Genomic DNA, 24,269 nt, shown 5'->3' on the forward strand with positions numbered 1-24,269 from the left:
TAAAAGCTGGAAGCGCATACAGATTTGTATATAATAACAGCCTGCTACAGTAGGCTGTGGTTTTAAAGCCAGGGGGAAAGAAAAAATATCCAAAGACAGGCTTGTGCTTTTCACATAGTAATTCCTTCACCAAACCCAAGAATTGGGGCTTGGTGTTCAACATACCACATCTGTAAGTAAAGACTGAGTATAAGACACTTACTAACATTACAGATTCTCTATTATAAATATTATATCCTAATATAACATGGTTTGCTCATCCATTAAGGTAAGACCACCACAAAGCATTTAAAGATTGTACCATGGTTCTATTTCGTGCTTTATAAAAGCAGGCATTTAACACACAATCACATCCTAATCTGCCATCTTTTGCTGCAAGGCACAAGGTTTAGGTGCCTAGAACTACACCTGTTAAAAACACAGGAGGAATGATCTACCTTAGTTCTGCTGCTGTGAGAGGCGTTATAGAACTACTTTCTGACTTGCTTTCGGTTTCAGCACTGTGGTGACCAGCTTAAGCAATGGCACACCCACCGCTCCGGGGCTTCCCACCTGCCTAACAATGGGTCAAATGAAATGCCGTCAAGGAGCAGCTGAAATCTGCCTCAGTACAATTGTTTAAAATTATAGCCTGGATCAAATTTTTATTTCTAAACTGATGGATACAGTCTTTCATTGGAGAATAAAGCACTTTAGAAGAATTAATTAGAAGCCTAGCAGTTAGATAAGTAGCAATTATTTACCTGCATCTGCAATTAAGCCATACCACAGCAAAGTTCTGACTTGCCCAAGAATACAGCTCAGCTCTGCTTCCTTGGTTCTTGTCATTTAACCAATTCTTCCCATAAAAGTCCCTGCCACAAAAGGTAGCAGCTACAGTGCAAATCAGCTTGCAAGAAGCAAATATGTATTTCCTTACAAAAGCTCACGAACGATCAACAGAGGGGCCTGAAATAAAGGGGTGTTAGTGGCTGACGAGCTCAACAGTTTATACGGCCTGGAACCACAGCACTCCACCTAGGAGGCTGTATGAGACTACCCAGCTGTATGGGGCTCCTCTGAGCTGGGCTGCTTTTGCATGAGACTAACAGACTGCCCCCGGAGGCACTGTACAGGCCAGACCTGCACCTAGCATAGCTCAACAACACTATGCTGCCTGCCCGCAGTGGTACATGTAAGTATATTCACAAAGGATTAATTTATTATCTGCTTTCTTCCCACTTAAATGCACTTAAACTTTTTTCCTGAAAAGAAAAAAAAAATCAACAGAAAGGTGTGCTTCTGTCACTTGGAAATAGTGACATTTTTATAATTGCATGTTCATACAAGAAAGGCTGAATTGTAGGAAGTCATTTTATGGTTGAAATAAACTACTTATTTACACAGATAGTTACAGTTTTACAAAGCAAACATAATTCTTCTCAGAATGAAGTATCGAAACAGTGACAGATTTAACACTGTCTAAATGCAGTTTATTCCAAAAAGAAATCTACATCAATCATTAGACTAAATCATACCAATCACAATAAAATGCTGTCCCTTGCAACTACAGCAGTATAAAAAGACATTTTATCAGTCATGATCTAGTGGATTAAGCATCTGCTATACTTCTTTCTTCTTGAGTATTAGTGGACCTACATTATCTCCTGTTAATTCATTGTGCTTGTTGTGGGAGCCATCACAGACAGGGAACTGGAAGAAAACGTACACAAGGAATTAGTAAATCTCTGTACAGCAACTGCATGGTGGTTTTTATATTTCCTCCTATACCAAGAGCACTTCGATAACATTACAAGTTCCTCCTGCTATGTACCGTTTCACCGTCAAACTCCTTGTCTCTTATCAGATACAAGACACATTACTAAAGAAAAAAAAAACAACACTGCTAACAGGTAACTAAGTCTGTGAGGTCCCAAAATAGCTGTTCTTAGACACAAGGTTAGTGACAAAGCCTCTTCCATGAAAGAACAGCAACCAAAGGAGCCAGCGCAACCACAAATGGTTTAAGGTTTATTGCAGAACTAATAAAAGTGCTCTTCATAGATTTAATCACTTGCAACCAGGAAGTACTGTTTTAAGGAAAGATGAAATACTTTGCTGAAATTACTAGTCTGAAGTGAGAGTAGTTGAGAGGGTGTCTTAGGTCCAGGTCAGGGTTTTTTTGTTACAAACAGGAAAGCATTCAGTCCAGAGAAGTAAAAACAGAGCATAGTCTGGACATTCAAAAGAAATTGAGGGTAGATGAAAAACACTCATATACATCTAGTTGATTTGGAGGATATGGACTATCCAAACCAGTCATTCACTGGCTGCTCTGGACCAGATGAGGATATGCTCTCCCTCACCAACACAGGTTCAGCCTTACTTTCATTCTAATATGAGCAACTTTCTAAGCATTATTTTTGCAAAACAGAGTAGTTACCTTTAATTAGTTGCAATGTATTTCCAAATACTAAACAAGGCTTGCTTGGTTTTAATCTACTCACAAATGGTCGCTCTGTGTTTCTAGAAAAACCCTACTGTGTTTCTTACAAGTTTCTACAGTTTCATTCTGCACGTAGACAGGTTTACAGTGGAGAAGAAGAAAAAAAAAAAGAACACGCCATTTTCAAAAACCAAGAACACATTTCACCTCCAGAGAAAAGCAACAGGTCAACATGTCACAATTCACCACTGAAGCACCGATAAAAATATGCAAGTTTTAATCTCTAATCCTGCAGTAGCATGAAGTGTCTTACCGTCTTAGAACGCCAACATCTGCAATAAGCTTTAGTGAGGCACAGATCTTCAATGTTTATTTCATTCACTACTTTTGGATTTTCCTTCTGGATCTTGAGGTTAATCAAGCTATCCTTTTGCTGTTTCTTCTTGGGGAGGAACGGACGAACAGCAAGGTAACCAAGCAGGGCCAGCACACCCAGGAAAGGCAACAACCGCAGCCATTCTGAAACTAAATACAGGTGGAATTGAAATTGCCTCTTGACACCACTACAGTACAGTGCAGCATCAACTACTCTCAGATGACTTGGGCTTAGGGTAGGGAATGAAGTTGCTCAGTCAGCAAGACCCTTGAGGGCAAACAAGACTCCGTGGGTAAATCTTAGAAGAGCCAGATTAAAACCTGTGCTTTACTGTAGCAAAGATAAAAATTTGACTCCCAAGATTTAAATGAACTTTAATTTTGACACTCTAGAAGATGACTCAATGGAAAAGAAATAAATCCAAAACAAATAAAAGACATACTTAAATGAGGAACCCTAAAATTACAGGGTTTTGCTCACCCAAGGTAAACCAGCACTGTACTAGTAAACTGAGCATGATTATATGCAGTTAGTATATTCAATACCAGTATCTTAACATTCTTTATATGAAGAACTATTCAGTATGGTTTATAATTCAATTTTTAACTGCTTATTTCAGTTTTTTTAGCTTCTTTTTAATTTTGTTTCAAGTTTTATTAGAAACTTTTGGCAGAAATGACAGAGATTAGACAAGCACTAGCAAAACCTTCACCAATCTTGTTTATTTTTCAGAGCACTCTGCTCAGAGATCTGCAATCAGTTTCTACAACACACAGAGAAAGACAAAAGTCCTGAGATAAGGTATGTCAAGCCACAGAAAACTGCTTTTTACCAAGCTGAGGAACTTCATTTAAGTACAGGTAAGAGATTCAAGTATGATAGATTTTCTAGGTATGTTGCTGAAAGAAAACTTACTGGACTTTTTAAGAAATTCATCAGCACCTGGCATTAAGATCTATAGATATTGAAGATGGATCCACTTTCCCAGCAAAACATGCTGACAATACTCCAGTGTAATCAAGTACCATGGTGCAATAAAGGAGAGAGCATTTTTCTAAATTTTTAGAGAATACATTAGATCTAACACTCATACAGAAATGGAAGAGTTTAAAAACATTGTAAAATGAGAAACAGAAGTGCAATGATCTGAAGAACAAACAGCTGCACAAGCATTTTGTAAGACAAGACAATGTAATCAAGTCCCTCTTTTAAATTATTTAGGATCAGAACATAGCAAAATTCTATTGTACAGGTGTAGGGTTTTTTAAGATTAAGACATACAAGAAAGGAAATGCAAGAGCAGACTAAGGGTGCTAGGTAGGTTGTACCTCTGAGAAGTTACATTATTCTGTATAGCTTGATTTTATTTGTAATAATAGAGCATGTGTTTGTGTTAATACTTTTCCAGTTAGAACACAGTGGCTTTTTCTTAATAATTTGAATTTTCTTGAAGTACACCATGTAATACTTTCTGGGACTAGTTTTATGTTCTTTGAGCTTTATATAGGCTTTGTCGTGAAAGCCACACTTACTGCATTTATCTGGGAATACACCACAACTAAAGGCACTGCAAGAACTTTCAGCAGTCTTTCCACACCTGCACTTGCAGCAGTCCCAGTGCACAACTGACAGAATTTGCTAGGAGTCACTACAATAGACTAATCTCTGTTGCTCTTTTCTCAGTCCCTCCAGCAAGCTGTAAGCCCTAAATAATAACAATTAACACTGAGATACTTAAATGTTTTTGGTTACACAAAATACTGAGTTTCCTAGACAGTGGGGCCTGTTTGTCTTTTCTATCATTACTGTTCCATCAACAAGAATCCAAACGTACTTTCTGACCTTACATGAAGGACTGACTTGGAATGTCAGAGAGGAAAAACATTTGGTTAGTGAAACAAAAATTCTAAATTTAGTATCTAACTGTGGCAAAGAGGTGGATCTCTACAACGCTACTCAACTCCAAGAAAGAACAGACATTCCAATAGGTGCACCACAACCAGAAGCTGGGAGCCTATCAAGTGTGTAATGAACACAGCTGGGATAATATTGACATACAAAAAGGAAATGGCTCACATCAGAATTAAATGTTGTTAAAAGAGACAGGCAACTAAACAGCAAGTGGCATCTTAATACAGCTTGAAACTCCCTGATACCTCACAATGGGAGACACATTTGGATAAGCCCACCAGGTTATAACAGGAACATAATAGCTGTATCCTTTGAGAAAGTAAATTAGAAGCAAACAGGAATAGAAAGTACAAGGGTATTATTTATGATGGTTATTTTAAAATATTTTTATCATGCTAACTGCTGATGAAAAGTTCTGCCCTCACTAGCCAATGATTCCTTTACATACTTCTCATCTGGAAGCCTCTGGAAAGCTCCCACAATGACACCAATGTGTACACGAATCATAAACTGACTTGTTATTGACAAAAGACTGCCAGAAGCTCAGACTCTGAGACTGAAAAATCAACATGGCCATGTTCTAGGTCATGAGAGACAAGATACTATCACAAATTAAAAAAGTCATGGATCTTTGGACTGGGTGGGCAGGAACGCAAGAAAAGCTTCACCCAAACTAATGCAGTATCTTCCTACAACTGTAAGCTGCTCTGTGTTTTTGAAGCCATTCATACCTTTCTGAAGCAGATGTAAGGCAATTCACAATACTGTTTTCACAGCTGATAACTCAAAATTCAGCAATTACATTGATTCTGGAGATTCTCTATCAGTTCTGCTGCATGGGAAGCGGCAGTCTTTGGAGCCAGAAATGGAGAGTAGAGTATCGAAGAGGTTAGTCTTCAAACTTGACTTGTGTTAGACAGAGACCAATCCCAAAGATAAGTCCTGGAAAGTATCAGGAACATCAATGAAACAGAAATGCCCAGAAAACTCCAAGAAGCTGAGGCCATGGACCACAGGCCACAGTTACATTTTCAAGGAGAAGTTGTTTTAACCCTTAGTCCAACAGTAACAAGTCCAAAAAATAAGAAACACATACACTGAACAGAAGGGGACTGGCCAGCCACTGAGAGTCAAATCCAAGCAAGTGGTCCCTGTTTGTCTTTCACCAATTACTCCTTTGATATCTTTCACTTTATGTTTTAGCTATTTTCTGTGGAAATCACCCTATGCAGACCCAAAAGCAGCAGCTTATATTAACAGCTCAACTACAAGCCAAAATTTTAACAAGTCTTAGCTACCTGTCAAAATGAAGATTGGAACTGTGATTGAATATTCTCTAAACTGATGAAATTCTTCAAGCAAATTCAAACGTCTTGCTCAACTACATTCTCTTCAGAACTAATAAGCAGTTCTATGCCGTCTTCTGTTGTTTGCTTGGATCTCTTAAGGGTGTTCTCATTACTACACAAACTAAACACAAAGGACTCCAACACACCACTTTAATATGTCTGTTAGCTTATGAAGGTAGACAGGTGACAGTCCTTTCAGCAACATAGCACACTTTAAATAAATTTCAAGCTGAAGCTATGCGTAGGTTAGCAAGCCACTCTGCAGATGTCAAATTCATAGTTCAAATGGGTTCTAAAGACTGTTGTTACTGTGGTATCACCCTTCTTTCCCTCAGTACTGTAACTGATGATCCACAAAACTGTACTCTTCCTGCCCGGCAACTTGTTACATTCAAGTCCCTTTTAACACGTAGGCCAACTGTAAGAGAGCCCACACAGGACTGTGTCATTTTTATAGAAATAAGCCTGCACCTAGATTCTTACATAAACCTTGAAGTTCTGACCACATGGTATTTTGAGGTGAGTGTCTATGCTGTTTGAATGACATGTACCAGGATAAAAAGCAATGCTGGCATGAGACAACACTGTTCATTTCAGTGGACTTGGGAAGGGAAGGGTAAAGCAGCTATGACAAGAAACTGAAAGAGGCTTCCGAGCAGCAGCAGTGCGACAATTTAGATATCCACTTTCAAATCCAAGGTCAAACATTCTTCCCTTCCTCCCTCATTGCTTTTACATTCAGGAGTTTTTTACGGGGTGTTAACGGTCTTCCTCTCTCCAAGCAAGCAGTTCTCCATCGTGATTTGGTGAGGACACAACAGACAACAGGTGTGTCAACATTTTTTGGTCAGTACACTATACAATATCCTATACAAAAGGTCTGTTGTTTCTACAGCTAATGTACTACAGGAGCTGAAGTTGCATCTGCCTGGAAGGTTTATAGAAGCAATAAAAAAAGCTAACAAGCAAAGTACTGCGCTGTTCCAGATTTGGGTTCTGGCCTGCCTTTGCAAACAAGGTTTATGCTAGCAAGTGTTTTATAGTACCAATCCCCTAAGTTCAGTAGATGCCACCGAAGGACAAATACTAACACACGTTAATGTTTCAAGATCAGTATTATTTTCCACTTTCCAAAAAAATGCAAAGAAAAATGTTTGACACTTTTGGTATGTCATTTGCCAAAGAATATGCTCCTTTGTCATTTGTAGTAGCAGTAAACACAAAAGAGAATATTAATCTAATCTTCTCTATTGTCTAACCATTGTCTTTCAGCAATGGTAATTCAATAGATAAGATCCTATAATTTGCTGCTGCAAAGTCACTACCAGAATTGGGAATCCCCTGCTCTTAGAGGCTTATGACTTTAGGACAGGACAGACGAAGACCACCACAACAATGCAGAAGAGGTGACACTGGCTGAAACAATTTGGTTTTATCAGATTAAACTTTTGACTGGCAGCAGTTCTGAGCAGTCCTGAGTTGAGGGTAAGTACAAGACTCTTCAATGAGCAATGAGGTTTAAATGACTTTCAGTAATTTTTAAGCACTAAGAGAAGATAATTTTTTAATTTAGGTGCCTAGGATGTGGCGTCTTAGGATTTCCTTTTGAAAAGCCTCACCATGTTGCATTTACCCTATGCCATAACTTTAAGCACCTTGTAGAGTTTTGCTGGTTTTCCCTTTGTTTTCATTCATATTCACCCTAAGAGGAAGATATATAAGCATGACAGCAGGTATTAGTCTAGTCTAGCTGACTGCTGAAAAAAAGAAAAGCGTAACAATGTTGCCTTTATAGCTATGTATTTTTAATTATACCTCTTTCCCCTTTTTAGAGTGTTTGGCACAAGACAGTGAAAGAAATCACCAAGAAACAGAGGCAGTGGATTTTTTCAGGTACGTAATTAAATCCTACCAGGTGTCAAAAGCAGTATCTGACGCAGTTCCTCCTTCTACCTTTGTTTAATATTTTTGGGACTGACATTTCACGTTTGGTCTCCACTTAAGGTTTCTCTTAAGGCTTCTTGCCCTCCCTCCAAATTCAAGGATGTACCTGTCAATGGGGCAAATAATGTGACAGCAAACCAGTTCTCCCACACTGATCATGCTATTAAAAAAAGAAAGTTCTGACCAGGGCTTTCAGAATAAATTATATTATGTACATAGTGTATACATATATGTGTAGCATATACACTGCTATGTAGCATGAATAAATACAGAGACTGCACAAATAATCCTGTTACAGAAATGTGTGTTTGGACAGGTGAAGCAAGAAGAGACTAAACTCTCTATCACTAAACTAACAAATTTTAAGTACAGCTTGCGGTTAAAAGGACAAAGTAGGAAACTGCCAAATGCTAGGAATATGAGAAGCTGTGCTGTTCTGTAGCTTATTGCATCCCCTTCCTCCCAACTTTTTAGCAGCTGAATTTGTCTATTTGGCAAATATCATTAACAGCATTTTGAGATAAGACAGTAGTTGTGGGAAAAGAATAGTTCCTTTAAAACAGGTTTCCATGTCATGGGAAAGACAATGGGGCTTTAAGTTTACATGCAGCATAAACATGCTGGAAAAAGAAGTACTCAAACCTGGGTTTAAATAAATTGTGCCTGTTCTAAATTAAATTATTTTCCAGCACTATTAAAGTCATATACAGCAGAAAGTCATATGCAGCAAGATCAATATATAAGGTTGATTCTACACTTTTTAAGACTTTTTCTGTTTCCAGAGTTTCTGTTAGAGCATTCCTCTTACTTATTATTACCAAACTAATCTTGTTATTTGACACTACTTGAGGTTCTGCCTGTATTATCCCAACCCAGCCTGAGCTCTGATAGTTCCAGTCGGCAAAGCACTGAAATGCAATGAACACCTAAAGAATTTGCTAGCATTTAGTTTTCTTTCTTGGTTGCTCTGTGATAGGGCTATGATTAATGAAAAAGCACTTTCACTCCTGCACCCAGAAAATGCTTATGAAAGTTATTAACTAAAATAATATACTATTATTTATAATATAACTAAGTAATAAGCGTAACTAAAATACCCTAACTTTGTGTATGGACGAGGCACCCAGAAACAGATTCTATTCTTGTTTTAATCAGTACAGACTCTTTCCCTAACCCTTCAAGCAGATGAAAAGGCAGTGGTTTAGGCCTTCAGCTAAAATCCCATTTTCTTCAAGTGCACGGCCGCCGACTTGCGGGTACTTGAGCAGAGAAGTTTTAAGCACAGAGCAAGCGAGCCGAGGAGCCCGGTTCGTTTTACCCTACGGCTACACTTGGCTCTGACCGTTACCATCTACCTCACTGAGCATCTTCAACGTCTTGTCGGGTAACTTCCCCGCTGAAGCGGTTTAACGTCGATCCACGTTTGCGGCCCGCCCCGTCTGTAACGCGTAACTTGTTTGGCCCGGCCGGGACAAAGCCGGCGGTGCCGGCGGCGAGAAGTGGCAGCGGCAGCCCGACACGGCCGGGCCCGGGGGCTGCGCCGCAGCCCAGGCAGGCGCCAACGGTCCGGCCGGCCCCGCCGCACCCCTCACGCCCCCGCGGCGCCGGAGGGGCGGCAGGGCGGGAAGGGGGTACGGGCCCCCGGCCCCCCCTACCTGTGAGGCGGATGAAGCCGCCGACGCTCTCGGGCAGCGGCAGGCGCTTGAGGTACGCGGGCAGCTGAACCTTGACGATGCGGGCCAGGCTCTCCAGCACCATGGCGGCGGCCCTCGGGGCAGGCGGGGGGGGGGGGGGGGGGGGGGGGGGGGAGCGCTCCGCGGCCACCAACTGCCCCCGCCGCGGCCACCCGCGCGCTTCCCCGGGCTGCTCCCGCCGCGCACGCGCTGCGGGGCGGGGCGCCGCATGCGCGCAGAGGCACGGCCCGCTCCCTGCGCTCGGGCCGCGCTGCCTGCGGGCGCCGCGTGGGGGCGCTGCCGGCCGCTACGGCGCGGAGGGGGCGGTGGCGCGCGTGGAGCCCGGCGGGCCCCGGGGCCGGTGGGCGCGGGTGCCGCGGCCGTTAACAGCCGGGAAGACGCCTCGTCGGTCAGCCGCTCTTCTGACGCAAGGGGGGCAACGCCCGGCCTGCGGGTCTGTGGTGCAGTCCGGCCGCTCGCTTGGGCCTCACTTCGCCTCACGCAGGCCTCCTCGAAGGTACGGCTAGGGCGGTGAGGGAGTGGGGCTGTAATAACGGGTGGGGTATGATTTACAGGCTGTATATTACTTGTCGTCACCCTGTGTTGAAGTTGTGTTTCGTGTCGACGGTCTTTAAAAATATTAAAGTAAAAGACTGCAGATTTTTCTTCATGTGAATGAAGTTTTTCATATGGTGTCATAACTCTTCAGAGGTGGGATAACGTGAGTGCTGGGAGGTTTAATATTACGAGGAGAGGCCAGTCTGCCTCGTGTTTGGCAATAGTATATGCGAAGAAGCTCAACTTCTGAGCATGTTAATTAATTTTATGTCAAAGAAACTGGTCATTTTGGCATAGAAAATTGCCCCTGTATAGCTGGTGAAAAAATGGGAAGTATGCAGCCATTCTGGGTCAATTTAGACAATCCAGCTAGACCTGAAAACTTGTGCATTAGTCTCTTGGTCACGAGTCCAGTGCCATTTGGTTTGAGATGCTTTGCTACTGTGAGTGAATCTATCGAATGCTAATAGTATATAGCATAGAGCACAAGCATCTTCAGGAGAGCTGAAACAGTGCAATTCGTCTAGAAAACATATCTCCTTCCTTATGTGATCTTGACTGGAGTACAGTTCTCTCACTTCTTTCATTGTATGGAAACCACATCGTATGTGTGCTTTTTCTGCCAGCCTAGAATTGGTAATTGAGAATTTTGGCGGTAAGTTACTAGGGTTCGGCAAAGCAATGAAAGAGTAATTATAGGTGTTTCTTGAGTCACATGAACCCACTGGTCTGTCTTTGGCTGAATCTACTCGGCAGTCATGTTTGCCTCGTATTGACTAGGATATGCAAACCCAGTACTAGATCTCTCTCACTAGTTTGCTTGAACGATCAGTTTAGGACAATCTTAACCAAAAGTTAAAATCACAATAAAGAACTAAGGCAAAAACCCAAATACTGGAATCTAGGTTTAAGACAAACAAATCCAGCTTGTTTGTGCTTCTGGCCTGAATATTACTTTTCTGCCTGTGACCCTGCATTAACATTTCCTGATGAATCATCATCTTTAGCTAGTGAGAATATTCCTGTGATCTCAGAGTATTTTAGTTCCCTACCTCACCTAAGTTTATCCTTGTAATGACTACGTCTGATGTCTTAATATGATTCCTTCTTGTGTAGGCAAATGTCTGCTATTAGACATGATAATGAAAGAGCAAAATGCTTGATTATTCTGTAAAGATTACACATCAGATGTCATGATGTAACCTTGTTTGTGAAACTTCGTGAGGGAAGAATACATAAGGCTGAAGATAAATAAGGTAAATCCTCCAGCACTAAATCAAACAGCTTCACATTGAGGTTGAGAGCTTCTGTCCTTCCCTCCTCCCTTTCTTCTGTTCTTCCAGTCTTCTCTGGATGCTAGCTGTGATGCTGGGAGCACAGCTGACATTTCATTGAAGCTGCTGAGCCCCACTGTGCTGCCTTTGATCAGTGCTCCACTCGGCACAGTTAGACAATCTGCACATGTTGCAGAGAGGAGCCATTCTCACTGCGCCTCGCCTGTCTGCACAGGTATCAGTTCACATGAGTCACAAATGGTTTCGGTATATGAAAGGCTGAAGTCATAGATTACGGAAAAACTGTAAAGAAAATGAAGGCTGTCTGAGATTCTTGACTGGAGGGAAGGCAAAATATAGTCTATAGAAATCCACTTCGAACTGGAGCTCAGGAGATGTATGTTCACTCTCCAACTTGACTGCAGACTTCCTCTTTGACTTAAGAGGAGAAATGTAAGCTGCAGGCTTGCTCAGTTTTGCAGAAAGGAACAGCATTTTATACAGTAGTCCATCTTCAGGGACCACGTTATGAGGTCAGCACTTAAGACTAGTCAACATCAGGAGGTTTACTAGGCAGTTGTGACATCTTCCTTCAATTACACACATTTAACACCCCATGTGGACATTCTTACTCCACAGGCAGATTGCTTCTTCAGGATTTTATCAGGATCCTTTTCAGCTTTGCCTCAAATCTGAGTATTGTTGGGTATCTGGAAAGTTTTCTGGCTTTCTTGAGGGGGCATAATATGCATCAATTCATTCTTGCATATTTAGCTTCAGTTTGTGAACTGTTAAAAAGTAGAGATTGCCTCTGCTTACATGTTTCATGTTGAATTTGGCCACTGAAACTCTGGTATTGGGTAGGATATACAGGAGTTGCTGAAATAAAAATAACAGCACAAAAACCCCAAGCATAGACACTTGAATAGAACCTGGGTCACTGATACCAAAATATGATTATTGCTTTCAGCAGTAAGTATCCTCTGTCACTGGGATTTTTTTATTTAGCAAGAACTTTACAGATAAGATAGAGCATGGAGCCCCCATGAAGAGATCTACATAGTTAGTGCTAGCTCAGGTCTTTTACATGGAATTCCCAAAACACAGCCCAAAAGAGAACCGGCCCAATTAACTTACTACTTACTACGCAGGCTTTGATGAGAATGGTAGGAAAGTTTGATGCAGATCACATTTGGCAGAATTTATTCTGCTAAGCATAATATCACTACAATATAGCTGCATTGGTCTGCTCACAGTAGAAATAAGAGTTGCCTTCAGCATCTGCAAGCTGGTTGGTCCTGGTCCAACAGAGGGAACATAGGTGAAAAGAAGCTAGTTGCGTTCATCTTTTTACCTTCCAAAATTGCTTGATTTCCCTGTCCCTTTAATTCAGCTGTAAAATGAGATAGTACTTACCCGTCTGTCTAGAACCCTAAGATTTGCAAAGGAAAAGAACATTTATAAATTATATTTATTTATTTTATTTTACCAAGTAAGAATAAAAAATAAAAGGTTCTGAGGTAGCAGACACACAGTCCTTCCATCTCTAAAACAAGCCTAAGCAGCATAGTAATTTGTTGAACACTCTTTCACGGTAATGAGCTTTTCTATCAACAGAATGTGTTGTGGTGGTGTTAAAACCATTTTCTTGGAGTGGGCATTGCCATTTTCCATACTGACTGCCTGGAATAATCTCTGCAGCAGGCAAAAGTACCATTGTCAACTAAAACTGCCCTGTCACCAAAGGGCTGGCTTCTGTGATAAGCAGACACAAGCCTCTGTCTAGGAGGAAGCTAGATCTCTCCCTTTCTATTCAAATCATTTCACAATGGAGTTTGATTAGCTGCTGTTCCTGCTGTATGCAAAGATCTCTCCCACTTCCCCAAAAGCAAGAAAAATCATTACACTTCAGAAGTGCTGTAGAAACTGATTGATTTCATACAATGTCTCCACCAGTTAGTTATGGAGCACTATCAACACCCAACTATTAAATAATTGGATCTCAAAAAATAAGGAGACTGGCTGAAAAACATAAACCACAAAACCATATGTGTAAGGTTACTTTACTCATTTTATGCTTATGAACATTGCAAGTAAGTTGCAGTTGCATTGCATGCAGGTTAAGTTTTAATTTCTTGGTTTTGCATCTAGAGGCTTAATTAATTGCCTTTAGAAGAAAGCTGAGTGTCATGCTTTCACTTGACTCTGAGACCTGGCATCTTAAGTGGCTTCTGCTGGTGTTTATTGAAAATATCTACTATTCTGTGGTGTGCAAAGTGTTTGAGAGAAAAGTGACCTAAGATAACAAATCACATTTATAATAGAATAGGGTAATTTTGTGATAGAAGAATTTTCATTATTATAAAATTACTGCTTAAAGGAGTATGATATTACTTTCCAATCTAACTGATGTCCAAGAATTTTACAAGGTAACTATTATGTTTTGAAAGCAAGCGCTATTGTAATTGCCTAAGTAACTGCAGTGTCCTACTAATAGCCTGTATTATTGTTGAATTTTAAAATTCCCTGTGGCTTAGGATGCTGTTTATTGCTGCAGATTGTAGCAAATTAATATGTGAAAAGAAAGAAAACAGGAATGTAAAGAAAAATTCCAAGATTTCTAAGAATTGGATCAAGTTCCAACATGACAACTTTGTGCGTGAGTGAACAGAGTAGCAGACGCTGTTTTGATTTATGCAAGAAAAATACTGTGATTTGATCTCTCAGCCACAGGTTTAACATTTTAATTTCTTCTTCTGACTGCTACTGCTGGGGAGTGGGAAATGTTACCCATGAGTTGGATATGAAACAAAGCTGAAGAAAAGCCCAACTCAAGAAAGAACAGGTGTATTCAGTGCTAACTTCCTAGCTATCCCCAAAAGGTGGTCAGTTGCTTTCTACATTGTATGTTGTTTCCAGAGTGGGACTGCAACGGTTAGCACTGGTCCATAGCAGTGATTTCTGCAGCTACTATAATATCTGCAGAAATTACACAAGATGAAACTATGAATATCCACTCTATTACACTGTTAGTGATTTCAACTGCCTTTATTTAAAACATAGAAAGTAACAAGTTATATGATGTGAAACTATTGTAAGTAATATCAGTCAAGCAAAACTAATGATGCAGAAGTTCACAGTAAACATAATATTGCAATGAGTTTTAAATTTTGACCCATTACATGAATCATCCAGTCTTTCAGTCTCCATTAGGTAGCTGATCTGGTATGTGCTGCTCATGAGGATCCAGACTGATCGCTGGTCCTGTACAGACTTGCACGGTTTTGGAACTTTATTGGCTTCTAATGAGTTGCTAATTCACAATGGTTTTACTCAGATCAGAACAAGTATCCTTAGGATTCACTAATATGTTCATTCATATAAGACTAGATACATTACTGATTTGTGCAGTTTCTGCCTGGTTTGTTGTAATAAACCAGGCTGCAAAATCCCCAGATTGTCCCCTGGGAGGAAGCTGCAGTGATAGAGAACAGATACATCCTTCCCTACGCTAAAGGACCTACAGAGGACAAAGCCAACAATCTGGGAAGTACATGCTGCTAAATGAATAGACACAAAGTAAAGCCACTATCAAAACACTACAAGCTGCTGTCTTATGACGGCAATTCCAGGGAACAGAAGCTATACAGATGTCAATGTATTTTCAGTAGGGGACCACTCACCATTCCCTTTTAAACTGCATTGATCTTTGCTGTCAGTGAAGACTCTATATCCTTGACCAGGCAACTAGAGGTAATTTTTTTCCCTTAGCGCTTTACTCCCTTGGAGTAATAGCTGTCACTGAAAGAGGCTTCCTTTATTTTGAAAGGCAAAGGTGAGATGCCACAAGACTAATTCCTGTGACGTAATGTGCATTTGTTGGCAGTGGCTAATTATAGCACAGGAAAAACTACCATCTTCCCCTGCTGAGGACAGAGTACATGATCTCTGCAATATGACGGCTCTCTGCTCTTAAGTTCTTCCTGTGTCATGATGCCCACTGACACTGCAGTAAAACAGCAGTTTATCATTCCTTTCTAGGCTGCTGTGTAGCAACAGCTCTGTGGAAATTTCTGAGCCTCTCTCCCCTTTTCAAAGTTAGCCAGGTCTGGCATTGACAGTAACCCATACTCCTTCTCTGTCATCTCACAAGAATAAAGAGAAGGAGAAAAAAACAAAACCAAAAAACAACCAAAAAACCCCCCACCCAAAACAAAACACTATGCCTCTTCAATTTCAGACAACAAATACATGTATAATGGATGGAGATGAAAGCAGGGGAAAAGTGGCTATCTTGATTCCAAGGCAATGACAGAATAGTACTACAGCAGGTAAATAAGATTAATACAGCCTCTTTTATGCCTTAGTAATGCTTTCTCTTTTCTATTTTTTTCCAGGCAGTTCCTGTCCTCTGGCCTGCAGGTCAGCTATAACACAGCGCACCTCCAGATCTAGGTAGTTGGCTATTATCTAGAAGATTTGTAAGTTACTTCCTCACTTACTTTTCAAGATATTGCCAGAATTTTATATAAATTCTGTACTTCAGTACAGAAAGCTGTAAGGTCTGTGAAACTGATTTTTTCAAAAATGTATTTTTTTTCCTTTGAATCAGCAGAGAAAGCAACCAACACAAAAAGTAGGATACAAAAATATCACCTCAAGTTTACAAAACTTACTTTACAGAAAATGTAAGCCTAATGACTGTGAAAGGAAAAAATTAAATGAAAAATAAATACATGGTAATTAAGGGGCATTCACCTTTAACAACATGCTAGAAGAATGCTTTTGGAAACTATGAAAAGATCCTAGTGACCCTTCTTTGAAGAGCAGAAAGTCTTTTATTGAAAATTAGTCTTGTCATAGGTGTCTATAGTTAATTTATTAATATGCTTGAGTACGTTATAAACTGCTTCCCCAAGAGGAATGAAAATATTTTTATCCAGGTTTTTTTACACTTTTTTGTGAGTTATTTTCACAGCTTCAGGGACAGAAATGTTATAATTATTCAGAAAACAGGTACGGTAGAAATGGATGCTGCACATAGACCCTCAAATTGCCTGTCCAATATGATTTGACAGCATCAAATATCCTGAATGATGTAAGGGTAAGTGTATCGTTTAGTCTCCAGGTACCTGAGTCTTCCATGCCTAATTGCAGCAGTGTATGTTTTTCTAATATGGGAGCTAAACAGAGATCATAAAATCATTTAACATAGGCCACCAAATAGTCAGGAAGGACTAAGAAATTATCTTTTTCACTATTAACTTGAATTTAAATCGCTATGACTGAGAAAATAAGTATCTTGGATCACACTACCAACTCCTCGAGCAAGTATTTTTCAGTGGGGTTTTTTTTTAGGATGATGTCCCATTATCCAAAGCAAAAAAAAAAATATTGCAGCCCTCATTGTCTTTATAAAAAAAAGTAACATCTGTTGCTTGTAAAACTGACAGGTCTATGTAATATTTCTTGAAAGGCTGAAAAGTATGCTTTATCTTGAAGAATAAAAGCTACTGGGAGTACAGAAGCTAGGTTTCCTTTGCTTTATAATTTGCGAAATTTTCAACAGCTTGCCAACACAACCATGCTTCACGACTACTGTGTGTGTCAGAAATACTGCCCTGATCCATCCCCCTAACCATAATGATGAACAGTGTAATAACTGGCTAAATTCAGTATTGGTTATTTAGAGTCATCAAAACTATTTCTGGAATTACAATATGACAGCAACAAGAATAATATTCCTTCCTTCTAAGAGATATGTTTGGCTGTAATTACCTGTATATTTGAGGTCTAAACAAGCTCTTAGACATCTTATGGTCAATTGGGACATACCAAAACCTGAAAAGATCAGCCACATCTTTAGAGGTGAGACTGAGGACAAAAAGAAAAGTGGAATAACTCCTAGTACCATATGGTAATTGGCTAGTTAAATCCACTGTCTAAATTCACAGCATATACTCCTGTCAGTTCAAAGACAAACAAAACAAACAAAACAATCCCTGAAGTATTTCTGTGGACTTCCTTATTTACTTAAGTCATTATTTTAACTTAGGTCAATACCGCCTCAAACAGTTAAAACACTGCAATCTACAAGACTACGTAATAATTTCCCCAGGAAACAGCATTATTTTGTATAAAACAGAATGGGAGGAAATGGAGAGAAAGTTCTACAAGGAAGAACAGCCTCTAAATGAAGAGTGACAGAAAGTCAACCTGCTACCTCTGCTGAAGTGTAATATTTATTTAGCTACAAATATGTGAATGATTCACCAGCAGGACTGCCTCAGAAGAAGGGGGAATGGCCAAGAAAGTTAGTTTGCTGCAGGTCATTTAGGAAGTCAGTGGTACTATGGCTCCTAACTCAGAGAGGGTCCCTGCTCCAGATCTTGCGGAAACACCAGCTGGTCTCTGTGGGGAAACCTAAGATAAGAGGCGGTTATACGTCAGTATAAAGTATGCTATCAGTGTCCTGATTAGCTCAGGCTAACTAATTTCCTGTAACTCTAATCAAACAATGAAAATGATACTCAGCATGTAGCAATCCAGGAGAATGGAAGCGTACACTTGAAATCAATCAATGCAGCATGTTGAGAAGTCTGACTAGGGATGCTGTGAAATATGTTAGCTAGCCTGTTTGAATAATTAATTTTAATCCATAACATTTTATCTAGATTAGCAACTTTTATAGTGTATTAGGTACACTGGTCAAATCATCTGTTAAACACACCTCAAAGGTTATGGTTTACTTAGTACATTTGCATCCTGGAACAAGCACTGGAGGAGCAATCGAATTAGGATGGTCCAAATCGGACTAGTAATCAATTATGTCAAAGTAATAAAAATAGACATATCTTGAAAGAGCTTCAGACAGTCCTTTGATGTCTCCTGTAGTAAACACAACAGATCAAATTAAGTACTGCTGAAAACTGCTGTACGAGCTTGGTCATTTTTGGTCACAGTGTTAACTCCTACAGACTTAGCGTGCAGGCTGAAGACAGCCTGAGGGGTCAAAAAACAGGTATAACAAGGAAAAGCAACTACTTCCAAAGGGATGGGGTAAAGTAGGTCACCACTAAACACCTTTTTGAAGAAATCTCCAACTGATGTTCCCTGCCCTACTGAAATTGATAAAAGTCTGATTTGCTCCAGAGAGGGGGTTTCATCTGCTGAATTCTGCCTGTTACCTTTTTTTAGCAACTATGACTAATTGCTTGGCCCTTCACACCCCTATTTTAAGATGCTATTTTGCCATGTATATTTACATTATCTATGTTTATTCAGGAATGTAAAGAATTAATATGAAAGAAGAAAACAAAGGTAGTTATTAACTGCATGACAAAAAAATTTTTCATTTTTCAAAATTGGCATCGTAATTATGCCGTGCATGTGCTCATCTGACTTTTATGCTTCAACATCCGTAGGGCTGAATCAGTACTGAAAATGAACATTCTTGTTGACACAAACTGCTGCTGACTTGAAAGGAGTATCTCCTGTAGATCAAATGGCAGTTTTGCTGGGAAAAAATGAATACTCTTTATGAATACTAATACATAGTCTGTAGCAATTTTCAGAGATTTTTGTTGTTGAGGTCTGCAAAAAAACCATAAAATTTTATGTTGTTAAAACTTTCTTCTTTTAAAGTAGCTCTTATTTTCTGTAAGGATTTCAAGAGAAAAGAAAAATATTCATTAACTGAAAAAATGCTAAACAATGAAGCGCTAAACAAAATCCTGAAGACTGGAAAATTTTGTGGGGAACTTTGGTCTGTTGATCTCAGTGTGAGTTACTGCAGTATTTTATATTCTGTGAATCCCACAAGACCTTTGCAAGTCATGAAACCTTAGCATGCCGTTATTCAAAAAAGCATTCTAGCTTTTCACTGGGACTCATACGTGGACTTAAACATTAGATCTTACAACTCCCTGACTAGACCTGCAACAACTTAAAATGGCTTAATGCAGGGACTTGGTGTTTTGCCCGATGACCTAGCAGTGAGACAAAAAGCACTACTATACAAAATAAATGTGGAATAGCTTGGAAATTGTTTCAGTGAGAATGGCAGAGAAGCTGTCGAAGAAACAATGGGAGATGAAAAATTGCCACGTTGGAATATTAAGACAAAAAGTTACCTTTTGTCTCATATTCCTTAGAAAGCTATCTGGTGCTTAATGCGTTGACCTTGGGCTGGACTCCAGCTGCTAAAGGGTTTTGCTACCTCTTCTTCCTAACAGAAGGAGACATAATGGTCCCAGATGTAACAGCCAGGGAAACGAGCACACAGTACAAAGGCTGTAACTATGACCTTGCAATCCTTCTTGAAAGGGGGAAGCCCCCAGCTACACAGGAAGGGCTGCTGGTCTTTGGTATTTAAAACGCGGATCAGGTGGAACCCAATGACATCCCCAAACCTGTTTTTCTTCCATTGTCACATAATGGCACCTGGATTGGCAAATTCAGCCTTTTTGTTTGTTGTGTTAAAAAAAGCTAATGGAAAATCTTATTATATCAGCTTTCTTCTGTGATCTTATTCCTTGTGGTCTCCACTGAATCAAAAGGGTTCCCAATAAGGTGAGTTTTGCTCAGATTAAAAGAGAGATTTGACTACAAGCTTGGTTTATGATAATTAAAGGAAAAACAAGTTGGACAGGACGCTGAAGAGAAAATTGAGACCTGGTAATACATGCAAACAGGGAGAAGCAGCTGTTGTTGTTCATCTTAGCACTTTGTCTTCCAGCAGCAGAAGCTGTTGTGTTTTGTCTCCTCCAAACAGGAGCTAATAATGACCTACTGGATGGACTAATAAGAAGGATGTCTTGCTTTTGCTGAAGTAATTTTTTTATTTTGTAAGAACAAAGATCTTTTTGGAAATATTTTGTGTCATGTTTCCCCTCCTTCCTCTCAGATACATGAAACATACTGTATGGAATGCTGCTTGGTGTCCAGGGTGCTTGGTTGCTCCACCTGTTTTAAAGACAGGTAGAATAGCATGCTCAAAATTTTAAAATGGCTCATCTCAGGCAAGCGGAAGTGAAAACCTGACATTGATGTGCAAGCAAACCACACTAACCTTTAAATGAAGGCTGGGCCGCTTTGCCCTTAAGTCCCCTCTATGCTGAGGGGAAGGGAAGTGCTCTAACAATATATCAAGGCAATCTCCATTCATGCTTGCTCCCCAACCACCACAAAGCAGCTGAAATGGACTGGCAAATTCAGCCTTCGGACATCACTGACCACTTGGCTGCACAGGCTCCTGTAATGCCGTACTGGAAAAAGCAAACAACATTGAAAGATGGAGTTAAGTGAGCTGGTCTGTTCTCAGTATTTTTGTGCAAACTGTTTGTTACCGTGCCACATCTACTGAGCTATTTTGCATAATAAACCTCTGAAGATCTAACCAAACTCCACTACTGTGTGAGGATTAGACATGGTAATACCTCTCTTCAGCCACTTCTGAGGATTAGCTTCAAAAATGAAATTACAATGAAGCAAACCCAAATAGACTGGGTAGTTCCATAATAAGTTGCAACACCCATATTCAGTAACTATCATCTGTGCTTCTTGCATTTTATATTACTCTGAGGTGTCAGTGCGAGTAGCGATAGAGCACACCTGCTGCATATGGTAAATGTGAGAAACTCTTTGTGTATGTCACATTGATATATTAAGGTTACAAGGCCTTACTTGCCTGAGAATACCTACTGAAGTAAAAACTATTTCTAAATGCTGAGAGGAAAATACATGATTTTTGTCTCACAATTGAGGGTGAGAAGCATAATGTTCTCCAAACAGGACTGTGTGTTGTGACTTGCAGAAATGACCACGGAACTGTGCCTGTGCATCTTGGTTTTCATTCCAACACAAGTCATTATTTGTTACTCTTTTTCTCAAGTGTATTTAAAGGTATTTAAATAGACAGATTTGGTTTTTTTTAAAAAAAAAAAAAAAGACCAGTGAGTGTAATAAAGTGTTTGTCTAAACAGGTACACTAAAACAAAATATGCAAACCTGTTTCTGAGCAATGGCTAGAAACAAGAGCTATCCAATACGTTTCAAATTCTATTTGGGGTCAAATGCTAATAGATATATTGATTTTAACATGTGACCATTGAAAGGCACACAAACAAAACTTGATTTACCAGATTAACAATTCCTGTTGTCTTAAATTAGCAGGGAAAATTACATGCTAACAACTGTATGTTTGTGCTGTTCTTCATTCCTTTCATAAGGTAGTAAAATGCGAATCGCAAGCCAGATCAAAATAGAATCACATTAGAGGATATTAATCTCAAATAATAATGTAAAATTTAGAACCGGAATACTGTTAAGTGCCTAAATCTCCTGAGATGACAAACCGTAATGACAAAGTTCAAGAAGTTTGTAAGCAATTGACAGAGGAAGATGTCTGTGAAAGACATGCTGGCAGTTCGGAGCAGTTTAATAGCATCTGTAATCCAGAGCAGACAAGGAACAGCACAGTGTTTTTCAGCAATATTCTTAAGATGATAAAAACATGAATGAAATAGTTTGGGACTACACCTCTTGAATATACTGTTCAGTATAATTAAAATAAGCAGAAAAGGAAGACTACGCAAGGAAGTTTCTGGGAATGGTTTTGGTGGTCACAGAAAGATAACTGGGCTTTACAAGTACAAGGCATTTTTTTCTCTCTAGCCTGCACATGACAGGAACACTAAAAAACTGTGACAGTCCTGTAGTACTATTTAGCAACAACAACAAAAAAATAATAGTGCATTGCAAGAAAAAAGCGCATTGCTCTCCTAATTCACTGTTGGCTGTTCTCAAGATTCATACTGAACAAGTTGTTACACAATCAGGTCTTCTGGATACGCTGCCTTCTCCAGACAAATAATAATTAGTATCCTAGATAGCAGGAAAACTAACAGTAGTGCAGTAAAGGCACTATAACGAATGCAAACTCAGTTCAGTGCAATGGATTTAGCTAATTACACATCCATACTCCCTGGACAGCAAATGCCATGTTTATTAATACGATCTATCCTCATTACAACAGAAGGGCAATCTAGCAGTCCTTCTCTGCTTGTTATTTCACAGCAGCAGAATAGAGGTCTTTCCCCACGTACACAACTATGCATAAATCTACAGAATTTATTACTATGAAGAAAAGGAGCCCAGCCCAGAACTATTTGTTGACCTGTGCTGCACAAAATCAAAAGCCCCCAGGGAGCTGGAAGTGTCACCGAAGGTATCACGGCAAACTAAGTAATTACTTGATGAACCCGGCCCTTGTGCTGACAGGCCGTGTCACCGTACCTTCGCTTTGGTAGTGGTTTTTCCCTATACTGACAAACGCGGAGCGGTTCACTGGTATGTGCCCCCAAAACCGTTTCCAGGCCTGTCACTCTCACACCGGGCCTGCGCCCCCCGTCGGTGCCGCTCCTCTCCCGGGCAGGCGCGGGCCGTTAGCTGTACCTGCAGCACCGCAGCTACTTCGACAGGGGCGAACCCCTTCGCTGCAGGGCTCCCGCCGAGGCCCTCCCGCGCTCCGCGCCCCACTGCGGCACGGGGTGTCAGCGGCTGGCGTTATTCCGAGGCGGAAGAACACCGGCACGTAGCTAGCTGCCGCGCCGCTGCCCGAACGCTGCCCGCCGCGCAGGCACGGGCACGGGAATCGGGGGCGCGAGGGGCGGGAAGCGGGGGCGCGAGGGGCGGGAAGGGGCCCCGACGCCGAGAGCGGGGGCAGGCGATGCCCGGCCCCCTGCGCGGCCCGGCGGGGGGGAAGCGGGGGGGGAGGCGTCATGCCGCCCTCCCGTCCCGGTGGCACGGCCGGGGCTGACAGACAGCTGACCGGGGCGGGTGCGTGTGTATTAACGCGCGGAGGGATACCGCGCCGTCGCGTCAGCGTACAAATGTAGATCCGGCCGCTACCGCCATTTCGCGGGAGGGCGGCGGCGGGGTGGGGGCTTGTCAGCGGGGCGCGCCGCTAGGCCCCAGCGGAGCCTCCGGGCCGCCCTGCTCGGGCGGCGGCAGGGAGCAGTACAGTGGCGCTGCGGGCGGCCCCAGAGCCTTCCTTCCCCCGCGCCGCCGCCGTCACCGGCTCCCACCGCCCGCGAGACCTTCCTCCGCCTCTGGCGGGGCCAGGACACGGCGGCCGCGCGTGCGCTTGCCCCGCCCCTTCCCCCTCGCCCCCCCCGGGGGGCCGCTAGCGGCGGCGCCGCGTCTCGCCCCGCCCCTCCCCACCAGCTCCGCCTCCCGCCCTCCCGCGGCGTCTGGGCCTGGCGGGCGGCGGCGGCAGTGCTGGGCTCTCTCGCCCTGTCTCCCGGGCGGACGGCGCCTCTCGCATACCCCCTACCCCACACACGCCCTTCCTCCTCCCGGCGGTGACGGGAGGCGGCGGAGCGGCGCGGCGGGTGGAGCGCTCCCCCGGCGGCCTCCCCGGCGCACGGCCTCGCTGCCCGCAGGCAGGCGGGACTCCGGGCATCCGCCGCGCTCCGGTCGGGCGCCCCCCTCGGCTGTTTCCGGAGGAAGGAGAAGCGCAGCTGCCCCCTCCCCCCTCTCCGCCTTCCTCCCCCTCCTCCTCCTCCTCCTCCTCCTCGCTTGCTCCCTCCCTCCCGGCCCCCCCTCGGCGCGAGCGGAGCGCGGAGTCACCGCGGCGCACAGACGGGCCCGGCGGCGGCGGCACTCGCACACAATGGCGCTGAAACGCATCAACAAGGTGAGCGCCGCGGCTCCTCCTCCGCCTGCCCCCCGCTGCCCCCCCTCCCCACTTCGGCCCTT

General features: G+C 42.0%; 3 protein-coding genes across 8 annotated transcripts in view; 1 reads left to right on the forward strand and 2 right to left on the reverse strand.

The window, feature by feature from the left end:
- Nucleotides 1-1,274: 1,274 nt before the first annotated feature.
- CISD2 (CDGSH iron sulfur domain 2) lies at nucleotides 1,275-9,882 on the reverse strand. Its single transcript, XM_040598459.1, has 3 exons — nucleotides 9,661-9,882; nucleotides 2,739-2,950; nucleotides 1,275-1,692 (listed from the first exon to the last, which is right to left on the reverse strand). Exons 1-3 carry the CDS (start codon nucleotides 9,761-9,763, stop codon nucleotides 1,603-1,605), a joined length of 405 nt encoding a protein of 134 aa, XP_040454393.1. The 5' UTR covers nucleotides 9,764-9,882; the 3' UTR covers nucleotides 1,275-1,602.
- Nucleotides 9,883-10,095: 213 nt separating this feature from the next.
- The window catches only part of UBE2D3 (ubiquitin conjugating enzyme E2 D3), a 36,474-nt gene continuing 22,300 nt past the window's right edge, over nucleotides 10,096-24,269 (forward strand). The window contains exons 1-2 of one of the 2 annotated variants that reach the window (XM_040598518.1): nucleotides 10,096-10,195; nucleotides 15,908-15,991. Coding sequence is in view for 1 of the 2 variants with exons in the window: in XM_040598473.1 (XP_040454407.1) it covers nucleotides 24,184-24,207 (24 nt within the window). In the remaining variant the exon portion in view is untranslated. Of the gene's footprint in view, nucleotides 10,196-15,907; nucleotides 15,992-23,908; nucleotides 24,208-24,269 lie in introns of those variants that run through there. The other variant, XM_040598473.1, reaches the window with a different exon arrangement.
- LOC121090252 (formin-like protein 5) lies at nucleotides 17,740-23,949 on the reverse strand. Of its 5 annotated transcripts, XR_005828499.1 has the most exons (4): nucleotides 22,965-23,677; nucleotides 20,581-20,776; nucleotides 19,643-20,474; nucleotides 17,740-17,933 (listed from the first exon to the last, which is right to left on the reverse strand). XR_005828499.1 is itself a non-coding variant. In XM_040598551.1 (2 exons), the coding sequence occupies exons 1-2, from the start codon at nucleotides 23,290-23,292 to the stop codon at nucleotides 20,673-20,675; spliced, it is 432 nt and encodes a 143-aa protein (XP_040454485.1). In that variant the 5' UTR covers nucleotides 23,293-23,677; the 3' UTR covers nucleotides 20,481-20,672. The 5 variants fall into 5 exon arrangements, 1 of the variants encoding a protein (XP_040454485.1); XR_005828498.1 differs by lacking the exon at nucleotides 22,965-23,677 and adding an exon at nucleotides 23,838-23,949 and having other exon boundaries at nucleotides 17,740-20,474; XR_005828501.1 differs by lacking the exon at nucleotides 22,965-23,677 and adding an exon at nucleotides 23,845-23,933 and having other exon boundaries at nucleotides 17,740-20,474.

This window comes from Falco naumanni, chromosome 1 (genome assembly GCF_017639655.2).
Source record: "Falco naumanni isolate bFalNau1 chromosome 1, bFalNau1.pat, whole genome shotgun sequence".
NCBI classification, from domain to species: Eukaryota; Metazoa; Chordata; class Aves; order Falconiformes; family Falconidae; genus Falco; species Falco naumanni.